Below are 20,167 nucleotides of genomic sequence, written 5' to 3'. Positions count from 1 at the left end.
CAAAGCTCAGCCTGCCAACCTAAGCCCTGATTACACCACTAAAGAAAATGGAAGAAGAGAGCGGGGCAGGGAGAATTTACAAGGCTTTCATTTTTAATCAGTTAACTGGTTCTCAATGCGAGAGAGTGAAAAAGAAACCATCTCCCATCCTTGCCCCGGGATGCCCCCAAAGCTAGCTAGCGGCAGACGACAATCCCAGTATTTATGGGGCTGACAAGGAAGAGACAGTGGTTTTTCCAATATTTAATTTAGCAAGTGGTTCTGCTTTACCTCCTGCGTCACTGCTGGGAGGAGCAGAGGGTTTATGAGGCTGTAAAGAGGAGGCCTTTCTGCAGAGCCTTCCGACATGCGGTTGTGTGGGCAGGAAAGAAAGCGCCCCCATGACGTATCCACAGCTTACCCAAGATGGAGTTAGTTAGGGTTGGTGAGGTGCTGCAGCTCAGTGGTTAGAGCACCTGCATTGAAAGAATGTTTCCGCTGAAATCCCTGGCTTCTCCAGCAATGCCCACGGGTGTCCCTTCTCTGAAACTCTTAAGAGCCTCTGCCAATCAGTGGGGACAATTCTGAATTAAGACAGGCAATGCTTTGACTCAGCGGGCCAGATTCTCACCTGAGAAACCTTGTCAGTGGAAACCTCTAAACAGACCTGCTGCTGGAATTGTGCTTTCTCTGCTCCCCTCCCACCACGCTCCCCAAAATTTGCTCAGGGTGTGTGTTTCAGTAGACTCCCCAGAGCAGCACGGGGGGGGGGAGAGGGGGGTATTGTTTAATCAGCTGCACAAGTTGAAAGGTTTGCATGGACAGAACAGTGTGGCGTTGAATTCCACACAGTATACGGCAGCTTCCTATAAAACTAAGGAAGGGCTTTGTGCTTTGCATGAAGAAGCTCCTGGGTTCAATCCCTGGCATCTCCAGGTACGGCTGGAAGTCCCCCTTGCCCAAAACCCTAGAGAGCTACTGACAGCCAGTGTAGACAATACTGAGCTAGATGAACGAATGGTCTAGCAGTGTTACGGCTGTCAAAGGTGCTTCTTTCCCACCCACTCCGCCCCCAAACTGCCAACTTTGGACATCTGTTGAGGGCTGTGCGGCATAGAGAGGTTCAGCTTCCTTTTGCGACACGTCTGGCGAACTGCTCTCGGTTGTCGGAAAAGGAAGCACCTTCAGAGCCTAGGTCTCTCAAGTCTGCGGAGAGTCTGGGCCAGGTCTGGTGGCCAAAAGGATTAGGACAGGAAAATGGATGGCATAGCAGCAGGCTGCTGAGACATCAGAGGAGCCCACCCGGGTGTGAAAACAGCCTGGGAAATGAGCGCGGAGGCGTCATTAATTATCGATAACGCCTGCGCACAGTAGATAAACAAGCCAGCACGCCCAAGGAAGCAGGTTGATGGAACGATCGCAGCACCTCTCTTTAGAAACCGCTCACACATACATACACACACACCCCCCGCTCAAGTCTTCTGTGGCTGGCTGCACCCCCACTTTCACTAAACTTCTCCTCCGCCGCCAGTAGCTCTACATTTGAAGTGCCCTGAAGGCTCACCCAGAGCTGCAGGGCACGATTAGAGAAGGCATTCACTGTGCCCCAAGAGAGTTCCTCGCCTAGCAAAGCAGCAGCGCGAGATTCTGCTGAAGCACACTTTGTGTGTGTGCGCACGCGCATGTGTGTGACCCATATTTTTCGAGCCTGGCTCATTCCTCATTTAGGAGGAAAGCCGGGAAGTGTGTGTGTGTGTGTCACAGAGAGAAAGTGTGCAAACCAACCCTTGGCGTTGGCTTCCCTGGCTGTTGATGCTCTCAACTCCAGAGTGCTCCTTAGAATCACTGAAAGGGACCCTTCGAGGCCGTTTAGATCAATCCACAGCTGAATGAAAGGACCTTGCGGTGGTGGCATCCCAGAGTCAGATGGCCGGCTGGCCTCTGCTTCAAACCCCACAGTGAAGGAAAGCCCATCCCTGCCTGACGCAGAGTCAGTTCCATTTTCTAACACCTCCTAACACCTCCTAACGTTCAGCTGAAATCTGCTTCTTCCATAGTTTCCACCCATAGCTTCTGGTCTCTGGAAGAACAGAGAACATGCCCACTACATTTTCTGCACTGAAGCCCTATGAAATCCACTTCCCACAGGAGACAGTGATGGCCAACCAACATGGATGGTTTGAAAAGAAGATTAGGCAAATCTATAGACTCTCCTTCCTTGGAGGTTTTCAAGTAGAGGTTGGATGGTCACTTGCCATGGATGATTTAGCTGAGATTCCTGCATTGCAGGGAGCTGGACTAGATGACCCATGGGGTCCCTTCCAGCTCTCAAATTCTATGATTCTATGATCCTATGGGAGGACAAGGCTATTGACAGCTACTAGCCATGTTAGCAATGCTTTCCCTCTGTCCGAGGCAATATGCCTCTGAACACCAGTTGCTGGGAATCACAGGTGAAAAAAGGTGATGTTAGATTCAGGTCCTGCTTGTGGGTTTCTTATAATGGACACCTGGTGGCCACTTGGAGCACAGGACACTGGACTAGATGGGCCTTTTGACCAGATCCAGCTGCAGGGCTCTCTTATATTATTGTTGTTGTTGTCACCATTATTATATTTATTTTTTACATCCCGCCTTTCCCCCGGACTTGGGTTCAAGGTGGCTTATTTATCATACTGCCCTTGGGTGGCTTTAAAAGGGGATCGGGACAAATTCACAGCTTGGATAAGGCTAGTAGCAGCTGCTTGTTAAGATTATTTATATAATGCCTCCCCTATTTTTAGAGGCTCATTAAGAAAATGAGGCAGGAGGAGAAAGGAGAGTCCAAAACACCTGGAAGGCATTGCAGTGGCTATGCTTGACTTGGGTGATTGACAGATGGAAAGGTTTTGCCTTTCCAGCATCAGATTGGTTGGGATTACCACTTCCAACTTGTAAAGGCCAGAGGGGGAAGACAGACTGAATCCGGCTGCTAGAGTCAGTTTGCTTCGGAATGCCAGCTTCTGTGAATCACGTGGGGAGAGTGGTTTTTTGGGGTTGTTTCCAAGGCCCTTGTACGGGGTGGGGGAGCACTGTGACCGACACATACACACTGCAAGAGTGGGGCTTGTAGTAGTTTCTCCTCACCATCCCTGCCAAGGATGGAAAGCAAGAATATCAATGTGGAACCCTTGCCTTCTGCTTCTTTACCAAGCAGGTTGTTTGTGGATTGGTTCAAGAGAGGAGGGGCAAGCGAATGGGCATGCCCTGCCCCACCCACTTTTACTTCTGGCCCCGCCCACCATGGTCATGTGGCTCTCAGAAGGTTGCTGAGAAGGGAGGAGAATGCAGCCCATTGGGAATGGTTCCTCGCCTGTGCTCTGGCCACCCCACCGCACTTGCCAACTCAATAAAGCAAATCCTTACACATCCTTACAAATGGGCCGTATCAGCAACAGCTTCCCCAAGCTACCAATTTAGTTCTTCTCAAGGGGCTTCCACCCATGCTTGCTGCTGTCATCCGTTATCATCTATGCAGACAAAAGTCATAAAAACACTTCCTCCCAAAATGTGCAGGCCAGTGTGGTCTCCTGGTTTTGTAAATCCATTCCCCTTTATTGCTATTATTAGTATTTTTTAAAAAAGAAGCCTTACTAACAATTATTGCAGTCTTTCAAGTGGATATGGTGCCTTGTTGCCCTTGGTTACACGAAAAAAGGAAGGTAAAAGGGGGGGGGGGTTCCGTGTCCCACTGGACCAGCTATGTTAACCTGACGTAAACTGTTCTTAACATGTGCCAAGTTGGAGAGAGGAAAAGGCAAGAGCTGAAATTTCACATGATGCAGGATGAGTCCAGTTTGAAGGCAGAGGCTGCAGGCACACCATACATATTAAAGCACATTCTCCCCCATCCTCCAAGACTCCTGGGACCTGTAGTTTGCCCATTGCAGAGCTACAATTTGCCACAAGCTACAGTTCCTAGGATATGTGGTGCATTTGCAGCCAAAATCTCTGAGCACGGGGCACTAGAGACTCCACCTGAGACATGGGGAGTTGGGGAGGGCTGCTTCATTGTGCATAATGAACCACCATCCTGGCATTTTGCAACTGGCAGCCTGGTGCAGAATCTGGCTCCCCTGCCAAGGATCTTAGCTTTTAAAAATGTGAACCAAGCTTCTAGCCCTCATGGGTGCTGCTTGGGGAAGAATGCTGCACCTGCTGAAGCTAAGTTTAGTGTGTGTGCGGGGAGTGGGGAAGCAAGTGCTTCTTGGGCAGTGTCTGTGATGTCTCCATCTCATGTCCTCTTGTCCCCTTGCCTACACCACATCAGGGCCTCAAATACATGCCAGGCATCTGCACACACAACCCAGTGTTGTAGCATTTCCACATAAGATAAGATCACCCAGCAAATTAAAAGGAAGATTGTCCTAAATTTAAAAGGGGAAAGAAAGGGCAATACTGTTGTTTTTCTTCAAGAAGCAAAGCAGCTCCGCAGCAAGCCAAGAGATGTGAGGCACAATATGCTACAGACTCCTCCTCAGAAAGAGATTGTGCCTAGTACATAAGGGCAAGATGTGTTTTTTTTTAAAAAAAAAAATGCAACATGTCATCTGGATAGGCTTGGTTTATTAATATTTCACAGCGTCAAGATGCAAGCTACACCTACGTTCATTTTTATTTTTAAACAAGACACCCTGGGTCCAATTATAGATTAATCACATTTTGTTTATCATGGCATCCGTCGCTTTCCCATTCTGACAAAAGATAAGGAGAGGAATTAATAAACCATTAGTTGATTGCTGCTTTTTAAATTGTTTTGAACACCAGTATGCTTTGAATTGGGGGTAAGGGGACTAATGCATGTAAAGTTACAAACGAGCATCTATTTTACCTATCTGAAAAACAGTATTCTCAGGTAAAATCATCAGTGGAGTCTAAAAAACAAGTAAATTGGTATTTCCTGTGATTCCACCCATACCCACCAGGTTCCATTTGGGCTCCGCCCCAAACCTGCCATTTTCCATTCTGGTTCTAGGCTTCTCTTACTGTCATAAATATTCAGGAGGGAACACTTTTTCTCACTCACCCACTGCAGTGATACCCCAATAATCCCTTCACCCCATTTTGAAATCCTGTCTCCTCAATTGACCTTTGCCCTCATCACTTTTGATTTAATCCCCATTACTTATGGACAGTTTAAGCTGCCCAACAAATGACTCTGGTGGGAACCAAGCAAAACACTTTGCTACAAAAATGTGCCCCATCTGCAAACTGATCTGCACTTTGCAGGGACAGTTCAGTTTCTCTGGAAGGCACCTGCAGAGTGTTTCTCAAACCTTGCTAAGTGATGAAGGTCCTCCACTGCCAGATGACAGTAGAGCTTGATTTTTAACAAATCCTCATCAAATTGTTCAAACTGATACAGGTATACTCTGCTAAAACTGAACTTCTTGATAGCTCAGCTCTGAGCTCTTGCCAAGCACACTTTGCAGGTATTTGAAAGATTCTCCAAATTGCCAGGGACAAGAACTCGAGCAGCTGAAAGTGTAACAGTTTCAAAGACTGGAACACACTAGTGGAGGGGTCAGCAAACTTACCGTGCCTCGGTAAGCGCCGATCGCACGGTGGGCTGAAGGGCGGGGGAGTGTGTGCCCTTATGTGTGCGCGCACGCTATTTCCGGCGCACTTTTGGGTCGGAGGAGCACCGGAAATAGCTTGTGCACATGTGCATGGGCCTCCTCCGACCTGGATGTGCACCGGAAATAATGCTTGCGCATGCGCATAAGCTATTTCCAGTGCTGCTCCGACCCAGAAGTGGGCAGCCACACAGTGCAGCGCTGGGAGCGGGCGGCAGGGGTTACTGTGGGCCGGATAAACGAATCCTTCAGGCCTTATGCGGCCCACGGGCCTTAGTTTGGGGACCCCTGCACTAGTGTCTTTGCAGTACCTCCTCTTCTGCACCATCATCTAAATTCACCTTGGGGTGGGGGCTGGGTGGAAATACTTTACAGTTTCAAACCCATCACCATCGCTTCTCCCTCTTTGTCAATTATGACAAGTCTTCTCTATGCTTCTTGGTTTCAAAACTCAAAGACAACATATAATTTTGACAAGGGCTCACAAAACTTCAAAAGTGCTCTCTTTTTCTTCAAGGGGAATACAAGAAACCCATTAACAATCTCTTGCCAGTTCAGTGGGCATGTGGATGCAATTTGCTAAGGCCGTATATATGTATCCTGATATTAGGGAAAAGCTGTATGAATGCAAACCACAGCCTGCTAGGGACCCGCCTGGTGCATTATCTGTGCACAAGGTAGATTTGCTTTGGCAGTAGCAGTGAATTTAAATGACATTTATATTTAACATACATGTATATATACATGGGCTGGCAGAAAAGCTAAGTGCAGAACACAGCCAAGATACCTCACTTACCACATACAGCTTCCTCTTACTGTGCTGCATGGCTTTACAAGGAAGATAGAAAAGACGGAAAATTCGGCAAACACCGCCACCAAGATTCCATTTTTACTCCGCCAATGCCCCCAAGATTCCATTTTGACTCCGCCCATGCTCCCACCTAGATTCCATTCTGACTCCGCCCATACCCCCAAGATTCCATTCTGACTCCGCCCATGCCCCCCAGATTCCATTCTGACTCCGCCCGTGTCCCCGCCAAGATTCCATTCTGATTCCACCCATTCTCCCCCCAAGATTCCATTCTAACTCCACCCATGCTCCCCCCCGATTCAATTCTAATTCCGCCCATTCTCCCGCCAAGAATCCATTTTAACTCCGCCCATGCTCCCCCCCAAGAATCCATTCTGACTCCGCCCATGCCCCCCCCCAAACATTCCATTCTGACTTTGCCCATGCTCCCACAAAAACTCCATGTTGGCTCAGCCCACACTCCCATCAAGATTTCATTCCAGCCTACGTTTCCCCACTTTCAATAGCTGCTTTCCCACTGCATTCCATGGAGGAAATGTACGCTCAGTACATGGAATCTACAGACACAGTTTGGTCACAGGAAGATGCGATGAGCGACACTGTATAATGAAAGGAGAGGGAAGGGTGGCATCCTAGATGATGGGAAGGGGAGAAAACTTGGAGGAGAGGGATAGAGATTACAGTTGCAGACAATGTACCCTAAAATTACTGGGGGGGGGCTCTCTGTCCCGCAAACACATGTCTCCTTGCTGCTGTTGCAAATGGACTGTTCACTGTTCTGGTTTGTGGATAAACTGCCAATAATCCCTAGACATCAGTTGAAAAAGTAATGCAATAGCTAGAGAGTTGTTTTCTGTTGGCAAGATTGGGGTGGTAGGTCCAAATGCCTTCCTCAGCCCTTGGGAAGTGACAGCATCGCATTCATGCACTGCAGAGCGCCTGTGTTTATACAGCAGGCACACAGGGTTGCACACCATCATGTCTGAAGTAGGCATCTTCATCAAACTCACATCCATGCACCGGGGGAATCACCCCAAGAGGATGTGTGCAGCTTCACCAAATGAGACAGTGGGAGAGAGTCATCTTCTGTAAATGTGTGAAGGGCCCTCATCTCTGTCCTCATAGGGTTGCTTGTCAAATTGGAATTTCACTGAAAAGTGCTCCAGAAAGGCAGAGAACAGGATGTTTGGCCTTGCAGAGAAAGACAGAAAAGTGGGACTCTCACGCATAAAGCAAAAAGAGTATTATCTTTTCTTTCCTTCTTTTTTCAAAAGGGCTGGGATCTGTGGACTTTTAATTGGTTTAAGGCGGTCTTTGCCAACCTGGCGCCCTCTGGAAGTTTTGGGTGACAGCACTGGCATCTCACAGCTCTGTTGGCTAGGACTGATGGGAGCTGGTGGTGCAAAACATCTGCAGGGCAGCAGCTTAGCCAAGACTGGTTTAAACAGTGTATCATGATACTAATCATTGCCATCAGCAGCAGAGTAGCAGAAGCATCAATGAAGACTTTGAAAGACAGATATTTTAAAATATTGGGCGCTTTTTTTAAAAACCAGGGAGAACCTTAAGCAAAGCCTGAGGTTCTGGTACATAAAGTTTAAATAAATCATTTGATTTTTACATTTGTTTTAAAGCTGCTCTGTCATTCAAGCAGTTGGCGGAGGGTTCAACAGAGTCTTTCCCCTACCACATTTGAAATTCTCACAACAACCCTGTGAAGTACACCAGGGCAGGAGAGAATGAGGTCCCCAGAATCACTCAGCGAACAGAGATTTGAACCCAGGCCCCTAGCCCAGTACCTTGTTGACGTCAGCACGCTATTGTATAATCATCAATGTTAACAACATCACACACATTGCAACAAATATAGGTGTTTTCCCTAGATTACCACTACTGGGAAATGTCTTTTCTCTCCAGCTGGCAAAAGCAGTATCAGACAGAACATTGGTGCACGATGCGCTCGCTCCGTGTGGGGAGGAAGGGGGAGGAGTCAGGAGCAACGAGGTAGGGAAATAGATCACTGGGTCAAAGGAGTGTTCCTTTGCAGGAGGTATCAACCCCACCAGAACAGCTTTCAAGAAAACCAAAGGTTAGGGATAAGATCTGGAATTTGCTTTAGTCCCACTACTCACCGTCCTGTGGCGTCGGCAGCGGCTGTGGAAAATAGTACCCTGGTTTGTCTGCAAAACAAAAGATTGAGGGGGTGGCATTAGTTGAGAGATTCAAGAAAACACTTTGAGCCACAGAGCTGTTGGCTGTTATTCCTCACTTGCACATGGCACTGTAACAAACCAGTATTCAGAAACATCAAGGTGAACTCCGAATCCCTCTCAACGATCTGCAGATCAACTCAGAAGTAAGTCCCAGTGACTGCAAAGGGACTTACTTCCAGGTGAGCATGCTGTGACTGCAGCTGGAATGGTTTCTCCAAAGCTGGATCCTTCCATACTATCAAACCGTATGCCCTAAACACCAATCTACAAATGAGGGTGCTGGCTGCCTCCCTGAGTGACTACCTGTTCTGGACCTGCTTCCTGCCAATCAGCCATGTCTTTGCAGCAGCTGTAATACATGGATTCAATTATCATGTAGAGCAGGGTTAGCCATCCTGGGGGGCCCCCAGCTGCCGTGGGACCACACCTCTCAACAGCAGAGCCTAGCCAGCATGGCCAATGGTCACAGATGCTGGAGGTTGTAGTCCGGAGGTGACCTCCTGATGTATAGCAATGTGGCAAAATATGATTTGCCTTCAAACAGAGGCAAATCTGTTGTGCCTCTGAACGATGCCCCATTCTGGGCTTGATTCCTTCCAATGGAGAAGCCTACCAAGGACGGACACTCATGCAGAGGCAGAGGGGCAGGCTCCCTTGAGAGCAGGTCAATAAGGCTCCAAAAGTAAGCCTTTTTTGGAGCCATGCCCGTCTCCGATGCTAATTCAGAATTTTAAAAACGCACACTGATGCTTAAGGGGACGGTGTTTGTATCCACACACAAAAGCACACACAAAAACCCAATAGTAAATATATTTCTCTTCTAGCACTGGGGGAGGTAAGGGATGTGACAGCAGCTGCCTTGGGCAAGTCAATCTGTCAAGGCCCCTCCTGACCCCAGCTGCGATGCAAATCAAACTATTTATTACCTATCGTGCAAGGGTCTCCCAAGACACTGATCCATCAAAGCCATTTGAGTTGATTGGTGACCTGTGTTTGCAAAGCTGCCGCTTGTTATCCAGTTAGGTTGGGGGAGGCTGGGAGAGGAGGGGGTGTCATAAAAGACAGGAGAGGCATAAGCAGCACTAAAACTGCCACCCCCACAACCCTGACCAAAAGAACCTCTTTTTTTTCGTTCTGCAGAATCAAGGAGTAAAGACCCTCTTCGGGCAGCAAGCGCGGGCCAATTTAAAAGCGGAAAGATGCATGCTCGAATACGGCCCACCCTGTGTGTAGAAAGCTAGCATGTCTTGGAGAAACCAGAGTCAAAAATACAACTTGGCAACATCTGGAAAGAACAGCATAGTAGTTTGTTAGAAAAACAAAAAGGCTAACATATCCCATGTCTACCACTGCAATGTTTAGACCCTGTTTTTCAGGGTTTGGTAAGAAATCAAGGCTCTAGTCGTCTTGGCTGTGATATTAGTTGGGTGTGCCCAGCAGTACTAACTATTTCCAGTGGTTGGAGGGGGGGGCTGCATTTAAATCATCATCACAGAGAATGCCCTGTTGTGCCTGTAGAGAGCAATCCTATAAAAAGAGATCACTCTCCAGAAATGTAAAACGAGTACAGCTTTTCCCAGGGTGTGTATGTTTGTCCTCTGCTAACACCCGTTGTCACAATCCAACCACAGCTGTCAAATTTGCACATCTGCTTCTGTATGTCTGTATCTCCTCTCAGACCACACACACTTGCGTACACCCCCCCCCCCAGCATTTTGTACAACGCTGGGTATAAAATAGCTGTGTCTCGATAGAAAAGCCACCCACACACTTAACTGCCACACCCCAGTCTGCTTCTATATCCAGCACAAGAAGCACTTTAGGATTCTCAGAAAACAGAGGCGAGCCTTGAAAATCCAAGACAAGGGTAGAGCCTGGGACCCCATTTTCTTTGGTAGGATCTCAGCCTTGTGGCATGTGAAGTCAGAATGAAGGACAAAGGTGCCCTGGAGCTTGTGCAGAACACTGTTCCTTTTCTTATGTAGGTGGGATTGGAGCAAGGGTAATCAACAGGGTGCCCCTCTAAGGTATCATTGGGACTCAAAATATCCATCACTTCCAGCCAAGCCTGGAAGATGGGAGCTGCCACCCAAAAAGGATTAGGGATTTCCAGGACAAAAGGTGTGAACTCTGGTCAAAAGATGTCATTAAGAACTACTCATGGGTAGCCTGGTCCCAAAGGCTGCATGCAAGCAGTAGGTGGAGCCAGAGGCTAAAGTGGGCAGGGCAGGGAATGCAAATTTCACCTTTGCATAATAGGCCAGTTTCTACACATAGACAAGGAGGGTTTGGAGCAGGGCTAGTGAGGGGGTGCGGTCTGAAGAGAGTTTCAGGGGCCAATTAGAGGGGCATGGAATGTCACATGTGGCCCCCAGGCCTGAGGTCCCACATCCCTGCTTTACAAACAAAAATAGCAGAGGGTTGCTTGTTGACGGTAAGCAACATTGGGAGAGGACAGCTGAAAAAAGAAGTGATGGGGAGGAGATTTCGCCACCCAAAGCCTCCTGGCTCCAAATCCCTGTTTCTGTCACCCACAGAGATTCAGTTTCAAATGCCCCTCCCTGCCCCCCCCTTGACTACACCCGTGATCTGGGCTATACCTCTATCATGCCATTTTAAGCAACTACAGCTTCCCCCAAAGAGCCCTGGGAGCTGCATTTCAGGGTGCTGAGACAAGACACTGATTCACCTCACAGAGACACAGTTCTCAAGAGTGGTTTAACAATTGTTCCCTCTTCCCAGGAAACTCTGGGAACTGTAGCTTTGAGAGGGGTAGAGGGGTCTCCTGACAAATCTCAGGACCCTTTACAAAAACAGACTCTCCAGGATGATTTGGGGGAAGCCGTGGCTGCTGGAAGTTGTAAAATAGCGCTTTAAATTTATGAGGGGAGGGGCCAATACAGGATGTGTCTGTCAAAATTGTATGAGAAAATGAAGCAGTGGAAAATGAGGTTTCATACCGGGTAAAATTTAGGTTGGCGGAAAGAGCGGGCCGTCTTTTGAGCATCATTGGGCAGAACTTTATATTGATAACGAGTGCTGTGATTCGCAGAAGTGCTTTGAAATGCAATATTAAAAACGTAAAGAAGGGCCCTGGTGAATGAGACCCATCTAGTCCAGTTTCCTGTTCTCACAGAGGCCAGTCCAATGGCTCAGGGGTGCTCAGAGGCAGGGCACAAAGGCAAGAGCCCTCCCTCACCTTGGCTCGCAAAAGGAGCCCCGATGGATCAGACCCAAAGGCCCACCTAGCATCTGTTTGCTTTGTTCTAGTTTGCTCCTGAGCATCTGGCAATTCAGAAGTATACTGCATCTGGGCATGGAGGTTCCATCTGGCCATCAGGACTAGTAACTGCCCCTCCCTAACCAGGGCTGTGAGCTACGCACAATGCACCCTCAGCACAGAAAGCACCATGCATTAGGACATGAGATTCAATACCCGGAGAACATCAGCTTTCACTTAAACACACACACACACACACAACTAAATATAAGCACATTCAGGCTCTAGGGGCTGTAAATGTAGATTCCTCCAAGGAAGTGTTTGAGCAGCGATTCCACTTATCTGGGGATAGGAAAGCAAGATGAATGCCATGCCAGATGAGACCAAAAGGTCCGTCGCCCTGTATCCAACACTGCCAAGTCAGACGCTTCTGGAAAGATCACAAGCAGTGCATGAAGGCAGCCCCGGTTATCCTCCTGCTTGCCCTCAGCATTTGATATTCAGAGATGCACTGGGAAACGCAAGGGGCTGCCTCGTTACCCCAGGTGTTTGTCCCTGTAGCCCAGTACTGTCTACCCTGTCTGGCAGCAGCTTTTGGGGGCTTTGGTAGAGAAGGGTCTTACCCATCGTCTGTATGTGATCCTTCTAACCCTAACCTGGGACGACATCTGCATGTAAGAGGGTGCTTCGCCACTGAGCTACAGGTCTTGTAGGAAACAACACAGGAAGCTGTCTTCTACTGAGTTAGGATTAACATTTGCTTTCCTGGGTTTCAGCAGAGAGCCTCCCCCAGTTCTACCTGGAAATTGAACCCGGGGCCTTCTGCATGCATCGCAATGCTCTACGCCCATCCACACACCGAGCTGCAGCTCTTCCCATATTGTGAACACAGCAATTTGACAAAGACTATGTCCACCTAGCTGATAATGTCTGCATTGACTGGCAGAGCACCTCCCTGGGGTTTAAGACTCCAGCAGCATTCACAGCCCCAAGTAGAAAGGCCGGGAACTGAACCTGGGACCTTCTGCATGGAAGGCAGCTGCTCTGCCACTGAGCTACAAGGTCTCTCCTCTGAATAACCGTCTCTGCACATGGAGAGTCTGCTTAGCTATGACAGCCAATAGCAAGCAGCAGCCCGACGCGCTCCCCCCCCATCCATTTCAAGTGGGGCATCAATGCCAGGCATAAGGCATATCCCCCCTTGCTCCCATGGAATGGGAATTAGTTCAGAGACACAGCTCAGAGCGAAGAACGCACCTGTTGTGTGCAAAACAGTTTTTATCGACACGAGGAAATCAAAGAGGCACAAAGGGGTTGCATCCCATGTCAGTCCTACTCAGAGCAGGTTACTGAAGATGACAGACTTCGGCTTGCTAATTTCAGGGGGTCTGCTCTGAACAGGACTCAAGTGGAAGCAACCCAAAGTCCTATGGGGCCATCCCTGTTCGTTCAGCCTGCATTTAAGTGTCAGCAATGCATTATAGGTTTACTAAGCAAGCAAATTAAGAGAGCCACACCCTCCGAGCCACACCCATGTTGCCTTTAAGCTCCTCCCCCTTGTTTTCCCCCCGCCACTGCCGCCACGTGCCGAGGGAGACACCTACAGTTGTTGAGGAAAAGCAGGACGGCGAATCCTAGTGTGGAGGTGGCCAAGAGGATCAGGCAGATGTTGCAGGGGATCATGAAATATCGAACCACTAGGGAGACTTTGTGCTGGTACATCCGGTCCCTCTCCAAGGAGCCGGGCCCCATGGGGTACTGGCAAGCGGTCATGCCGCTCACTGGGGCCCAGGCCCCAACCGGGAGATCCAGGATAGCGGTTGCTCTGGGCACAAGGAAGCTTTCGCCCCTCGCTTGCCCGTTTCCAAAATGGTGGCTGCGTTCTAAGTGTTCTCAGGAACCGACATCCTCAGGCTGGCCGGCCGGCATGAGGGGTTCAGAGTTCAGGAGGAAGAACCAAACATTGTGCAGACCATCTTGAGGTTGTAATCCAAATCTAGGCGAAGGGAAACCTAAGCCAAAGGAACTGGTGTCCCGTCAGACAGCTTCCCCTCTGAGGGATTTGAAGAGTCATCCTCTCAGAACCAGTCATGAGCGCTGGGGTTCCGTCCTCAACAAGCAATGCCTGCCATGGCAAAAACTGTGAGGGAGACTCTGAAGGGGCCCCCTGACTCTGGAACGCTCCCCAAATCTACCATCCGATTAGGAAAGAGGCCAGCTGGGGAAACAATGCAGGATAACTCCATCCAACGGTAACTCCTTCAGCAGACAGCTTTCGCGGAAATAAAAGGGGTTTAATCCTGGTTTTCAAGACTTGTCAAACCCTCAGACAAGGAGGAGTATGCTATTGTGGAGAAAAATTAGAGGGTGAGCGGGGGGAGATAGATCTTCCAAGAATCCAAGAACCACGAACATTAGTTGAGTCTTTGGGGGGGGGATCCTCACAAGGCGCGGTTCACTATTAAACCGTCGACCCGGTTGTTGGGTGGTCCTCGGGGCTAGAGCGAGTTCCTCCAGCCCATGCGCACCTCTGACAACGCGTGTTGTCAGAGAAACGCATGTTGAAGAGAAACACAGAAGAAGTGAGAATGAAAACAGACCCCTGCATGTGACACACACACACCCTGAAACTTAATCCAGAGCTGATGAATTCTCTTATCGCCTGGGAGCCAGGAGACGGGGCCAGAATCCCCTTTTCTCTGCTTCCTCTTTCAAAGGGATTCCAAAGTCCACCGAGGGCTCAGCTGCGGTTTCCTCGACAGCAGCTGGCGGCAGGGCTCTCTGGCTGGCAACGGGCTCTCTTGATGGGAGACGGATCCCGAGCTCCTTTCGCCGATGCCGGAACAGCTGCTGAGATGAGCTAAATGCACTGCCACCTTCTCTCCCTGCACAGAGCCAGCACACCAGCCCTCGCTACCGATTCCTCACACACCAGAAATAAATAAAATCATCCCAAGAGTAAGAAGCATTTAAAAAAGGAAACGTGAAACGCAGGCTTGCAAAAGGGCACAGAGCCCCAATTCAAGAGTTCTGGCAACACAGGGTGCCGCTCGCAGCGAAGCTCAGGATCGGAAGCCGCCAGGCGTACAACACACGCCCAAGTTTTTCAAGCCGCCCCCCAACGACTCAGGGTGGCGAGAAAGCCAAGCGAGGAAACGAGACGACTGTCCGCGGCCGTTCCTTGACTGTCTGTTCTCGTCCCCTGGGCACCGCTGCAGCTTTGCTGTCCTCACCCGGCGTGAGCTGTCCATCTCCGGACGTCGGTCAGCGGTTCCATCCTTCCCTGACCCGGGTCTCCCTCAAAGCAAAACCAACAATGCAAGAGTTCGGCTGTGGCAAGGAGGGGTGTTGGAGGCTCTCCTCCGCGGCACAAGAGGTGGAGAAGCGGTTAAAAACAAAGGAGAGAAGATAGCGGTGTGTTCCGGAGGGAGCTGCTGCCATTCAAAGAGGAGGCAGGACCCCTCGGGCACCACCCCCACTGCTTCCGAAAGATACCTCTGGAGCTACGGACACCTGTCAGCATTTCCAGGGAGATGGGAGGGAGAGGGGGGGGAAGGAAGGCTCCGTTCAGCTTTCCCTGCCTCCCTGGAAGAGAGCGAAAGGGAAATTATCTCCCCTCCCTCCGCTCTCTCTCGCTCTCTCCAACCATCCAACCCCCGCCCCCCTCGACAAGCCCCGCGTCTCATTTGTGAACTCAAGATGTTGAAAGGGGCGGAGAAGGCTGTGTCAAAACTCATTATGTGTCTCTTTCTCAGCCACTCTGAGCTTCTCGCCTCTCTGCACACGCACAGACACACACACACACAAAAGGCGCACCCTCTGTCAGCAGGCAGGCACATACAGGCTGGGTCGCCTCAACAGCTGATTTTTTTTATTTTGGTATTTTTGAGTGAGAGGAAAGGCCAGGGAAGATCCTGGCAGGATGGAGTGTCAAAGGGGGGGGGGAAGGATAGCGATATGGATCGCGTTACAAGATGTAATGGAGTACGCGGGGCAGGGTGTGCAGGCGGGGGCAGAGAGAAAGGATGGGAAGGCAGAACAGGAGATCGCTACTTTTTGAAGGAAGGGAATTCCCTCTTTAGAAAAGCAGGGGGAATCGTCCCAGAGTTGTGAGCCGGGTGGATGCGAAAGCAGGGAGGGAATTAAAAACACCCTCCCCCAAGTCTCATAAAATTTTCACATTGCAAGTGACATTCTTTCTCTCAGCTGCTGCTTCTCAGCTGGGACAAGGCCTGGGATGTGTGTGTATACACACACACACACACACACACACACACAGACAACTGCAAAGACCTTCTGTGGTTAAAGAAAAAGCAAACAGACCGTGACTCTTTGCCGGAAGTTCAAAGGAAAAAGAGACCGAGCACCAGAGGAAACATTTGCATAGCCAAATGTTTCTGGAAGGGCATATTGATGCAGTCCTCTGGGATTATAAGCACCAAAAATATTTGGAGAAGCCTATCAATAGTTTATCCCCTCTCCCCCAGCTAAATTAAGCTTCCAGGCTCCAAAGCAGTATATCTCTGAATACAGGTTGCTAGTGGATAAAGTCTGATGAGAAAGCATTTGCCACCACACATCCGCTTGTGAGTTTCTCAGAAACACTGTCTGCCCACTGTCGGAATTATAAAAATTTTCTGCCTTAGCGCACATGTGCTACGACAACCCGCACATGCGCACTGATAACAAGAATGGAGTGTGATGTGACCTTCAAAATGGGATTCTAGAGCAGACAAAAGGGGAGGGGGCTTTGCATGCAAAAGGTCCCAGGTTCAGGCCCCAGCATCTCCAGGTAGGGCTGAGAGAGACCTCTGCCAGAAAGCCCAGAGAGCTGCTGCCAGTCAGGGTTGACAATACTGAGCTAGATGGACCACTGGTCTGACTCACTTTGTGCCTAGCTCATCACTGTAGGAAGCAGGATGATGGACTAGGTGGACCTTTGGTTTGGTCCATCAAGGTTCCTCTTAGGTTCTTAAAATTGCCATCTTACACACTGTGAAAGCCTTCACTAACCTAGTGCCCTTCAGATGTTTGGAGACTACAATTCTCATCAGCCCCTGCCAGCACAGCAGCTGCAGGTCAAAACATCTGGAATGCACCAGGCTGGTAACGGCTGCTCTAATGCACCATGGGAGCTGCTGCTGCTATACAAATTCTAATAAACAATAGTAATAATGAGCATGTTTCAATTAACCGCTGCACTAGTGGGAGCTAGTCCAAGGATTCCTGCCAGTGCAATGGAATTTTGCCCCCCTCTTCTGCCCATGAGCACCCCAGCAGTCACCAGATCTGCTCTGAAGGGTGTGTGGAAGCGCTAGAGCAGATTTAGGAAGGAATGTGTTACGGGAAGAGAGGAGTGAAATTGTCCCATGAAGAATGTGTGAGTTGTTCTGTGTGCACAGAGCGCTTCTTAGTGCTAGTGTGATGTGTCAGACTAGGACCTGGGAGACCGGAGTTCAAATCATTGAGTGACCTTGGACCCAGTCACTACCTCTCATCCTAACCTACCTCACAGGGCCGTTTTGGGGATGAAGCTAGGGAAGGGGAGAGGCATGTATGCCACCCTGTTGGAGGATAGGTGGAATATAAATGTGATAAACGATGATAAATAGTCAAGTACATTGCATACCACCCAAACTCATTATTGAGAGCATCCAGCCTCCTACAGGGTGGCGGTGGTATGTGACCATTTCAATTTCCCACAGTGCTTCTGGCACAGCATTTCTCTGGAGCATTATGGGAAATAAACAATGGTGGAGGGACCCCACTGTGCCGAAGGCCCTCTCAAATCTAGAACTGGCCCTGCCGCTTATAAATTTTGCTCCTGACAGCAGAACCTCCAGGAATCACGCAGAGGACCTGGAGGTGTGATTCAACAAAGGGGGCTGAGCAGCATTTCCACCCCACAGTGCTTTCGACAGGGGCCTAAGGGTAAAAATGTGTCCTAAAGGGGAAACAAGGTCTTGCACCAATGAGGCAATGAGTTAAACACACAGAAACGCACCCTAATCAGCCTGTGGGACCGTCTCCATGCCTTAGCCAAGAATGCCTTGGATTTCAAAGCCACACTCTCTTGGAAACAGTTGGACCTAATCCAAAAGCTTTAAATCTCCCATCCCTCTTCATCACCCCTGGAAGAAACATTGTGGGGGGGGGGGAGTGGCAAACAATTAATTTGCATGCCTCCATTTGCATGTTTCCATATGCAAAGCAAGCCTAGCAAATCTCATGAGGACGGCAGGAATGTGCCCCTTTGAGACGGCCCCCCGCCAAATACGTGCAGGCAGGGTGCGAAGAAGCCTGTCCCTTTCCACGCTCCTTGGCAGCAGAATATGACCCCCCCCTTCCCCTGCACAGACAATGGTCTCGAAAAAGAGAAGGAGAGGGGGAAAGGGAGTAATTCACTGGCAGAAGTGGACCTTGTCCAGGCAGACTTGTAACAGAGACCCGAACTGTGATCATCTATCTGTTTCTGGTCTGGCCAAATCAGACTGCAGGCGGAGGGCACAAAAGATGGAACATTCATTCATTCATACAATCAATCAATCAATCAATCAATCAATCAATCAATCAATCCCTACACACAGAAATTAAGAGTCTAAAGGAGAAAGTCTCCCCCTGACATGCTAGATCTCTGTCTGCCTGTCTGTCTCTTTAGGGATTGATTGATTGATTGATTGATTGATTGATTGATTGATGTACGTCTGAAGGAGCATTTGGACATCTCCCTCCTGCAATACAGGAACACAGGAAGGTGCCCTATAGTAAGTCAGGCCATTGGTCCATCTAACTCAGTATTGTCAGCACTGAAAGGCGGCAGCCTTCCAGAGTTTTAGGCAAGTGTCTTTCCCAGCCCTGCCTAGATATTCCGGTTATTCTGCACTTAAAATTCATGCTCAACCACTGAGCTACAGCCCTCTCAACTCCAAATGAAATGGCATTAGCCTAGATTGTGGTTAACCACCTCGCTAGAAACCAAGACGATAAAGGGCAGATCTGAGGAATGGAAGCATGGTGAAAAGAACGGATAAGAGATCAGTCAAAAGGAAGAGAGTTGGGTCTCTGTTAAAGAGAGGCACTCAGTGCAATTTAACTTCAAAACGTCATATACAGGTGCATGAGGGCTCATGCTTGTGGTGGCTCCTATGGCCAGGTAAGGAACCCTCTGTGCATGCTCAGAGGTGATTCTGTCTCACCCCAAACTTGCACAAACAGAGAAATAATCCAGTCATGGCTCTCCCTCCCCTCCAAGACTCCTGGAAAGTGTGCCTGCCTTCTAAAGGGTCCTGTGACTTGTTAGGAGACATCAAATCCCTTCAGAGAGCTGCAATTCCCAGAGTTCCCTGTGAAGAGGAATTGATTGATAAACCTCTCTAAGTGCTCTGACCGTCAAACTGCGGCACCCCCTAACCCCTCAAATCATACCACTGAAAATGTAAGACAGGAAGAGTCACAAATCTGTGTGGTCAAAAAGGCACACCAACAATGGCAGAAGAATTCCCTTTCCACATATTACTATTGTTATTATTCCTTTTTGGCAAATAACATAAACACGCCTATTGACATCTTCCCAAGCAGAACACAAGACGAGCCCTTCTGGATCAGGCCAGTGGCTCACCTAGTCCAGCATCCTGTTCTCACAGATGCCTCTGAGGAAACCCTCAGGCACAAACCCTGAGCACAAAAGCACTCTTTCTTCCTGCAACTTCCAGCATCTGGCATTCAGAAGCAAACTTCCTCCAGCAGCCTAGCCGCCATGGGTAGTAGCCATATCCTTATCCTTCGTGAATTTGTCCAATCCACTTTTAAAGCCATCCAGGTTGGTGGCCATCAGTTCCATAGTGGGAGTCAGTTCCATAGTTTAACTATGTGCTGTGCGAAGAACTCTGCTCTGAATTTTCCAACCTTCAAATGTCCCAGAGTTCTGGTGTTAGGAGAGGAAAGAAAAAAAATGGTCTCTATCTATGTTCTCCACGCTACACAATATCCTGGGGCCATTCCTAGGATTCAAATGATTAAATCCTATGGATTTATTGGAAACTCCTGCTGGCATAAAAAAAACTTTGCGGAATCAGAGCTAAGGTCTACCTGAGACTCCTCCAAGCTGTCCCAGTCATCATGGTCAATGGTCAGGGATGAGGGGAGTTGGGGGTGAATAACTTCCTGAATCTCCTGTCTCTGTTTGCTCATCAGCAAGCAGCCACCTAATTCCAACAGAGCTGTGTAGTCCAAGACAATTGCCAACGAAGACGGAGAAATTCTCCCCTAGAAACTTGTGATTCTTCAGCACGAAAGATAATAATAATAATAATAATAATAAATTTTATTT

At 49.0% G+C, this 20,167-nt stretch overlaps 1 protein-coding gene across 5 annotated transcripts in view; it reads right to left on the bottom strand.

Moving 5' to 3' along the window:
- Positions 1-20,167, bottom strand: part of AGRN (agrin) — a 243,119-nt gene that overhangs the window by 131,920 nt on the left and 91,032 nt on the right. For 4 of the 5 annotated variants that reach the window (XM_083752360.1, XM_083752361.1, XM_083752362.1 and 1 more), the window contains one exon: positions 8,538-8,585. In XM_083752360.1, the coding sequence (XP_083608486.1) occupies positions 8,538-8,585 (48 nt within the window). Of the gene's footprint in view, positions 1-8,537; positions 8,586-13,442; positions 15,426-20,167 lie in introns of those variants that run through there. The other variant, XM_083752364.1, reaches the window with a different exon arrangement.

Source organism: Podarcis gaigeae (assembly GCF_964106915.1).
Source record: "Podarcis gaigeae genome assembly, chromosome: 8".
Lineage (NCBI taxonomy): Eukaryota > Metazoa > Chordata > Lepidosauria > Squamata > Lacertidae > Podarcis > Podarcis gaigeae.
The sequence above is the reverse complement of the archived record's forward strand: the minus strand, read 5'-3'. Positions and strand labels throughout refer to the sequence as shown.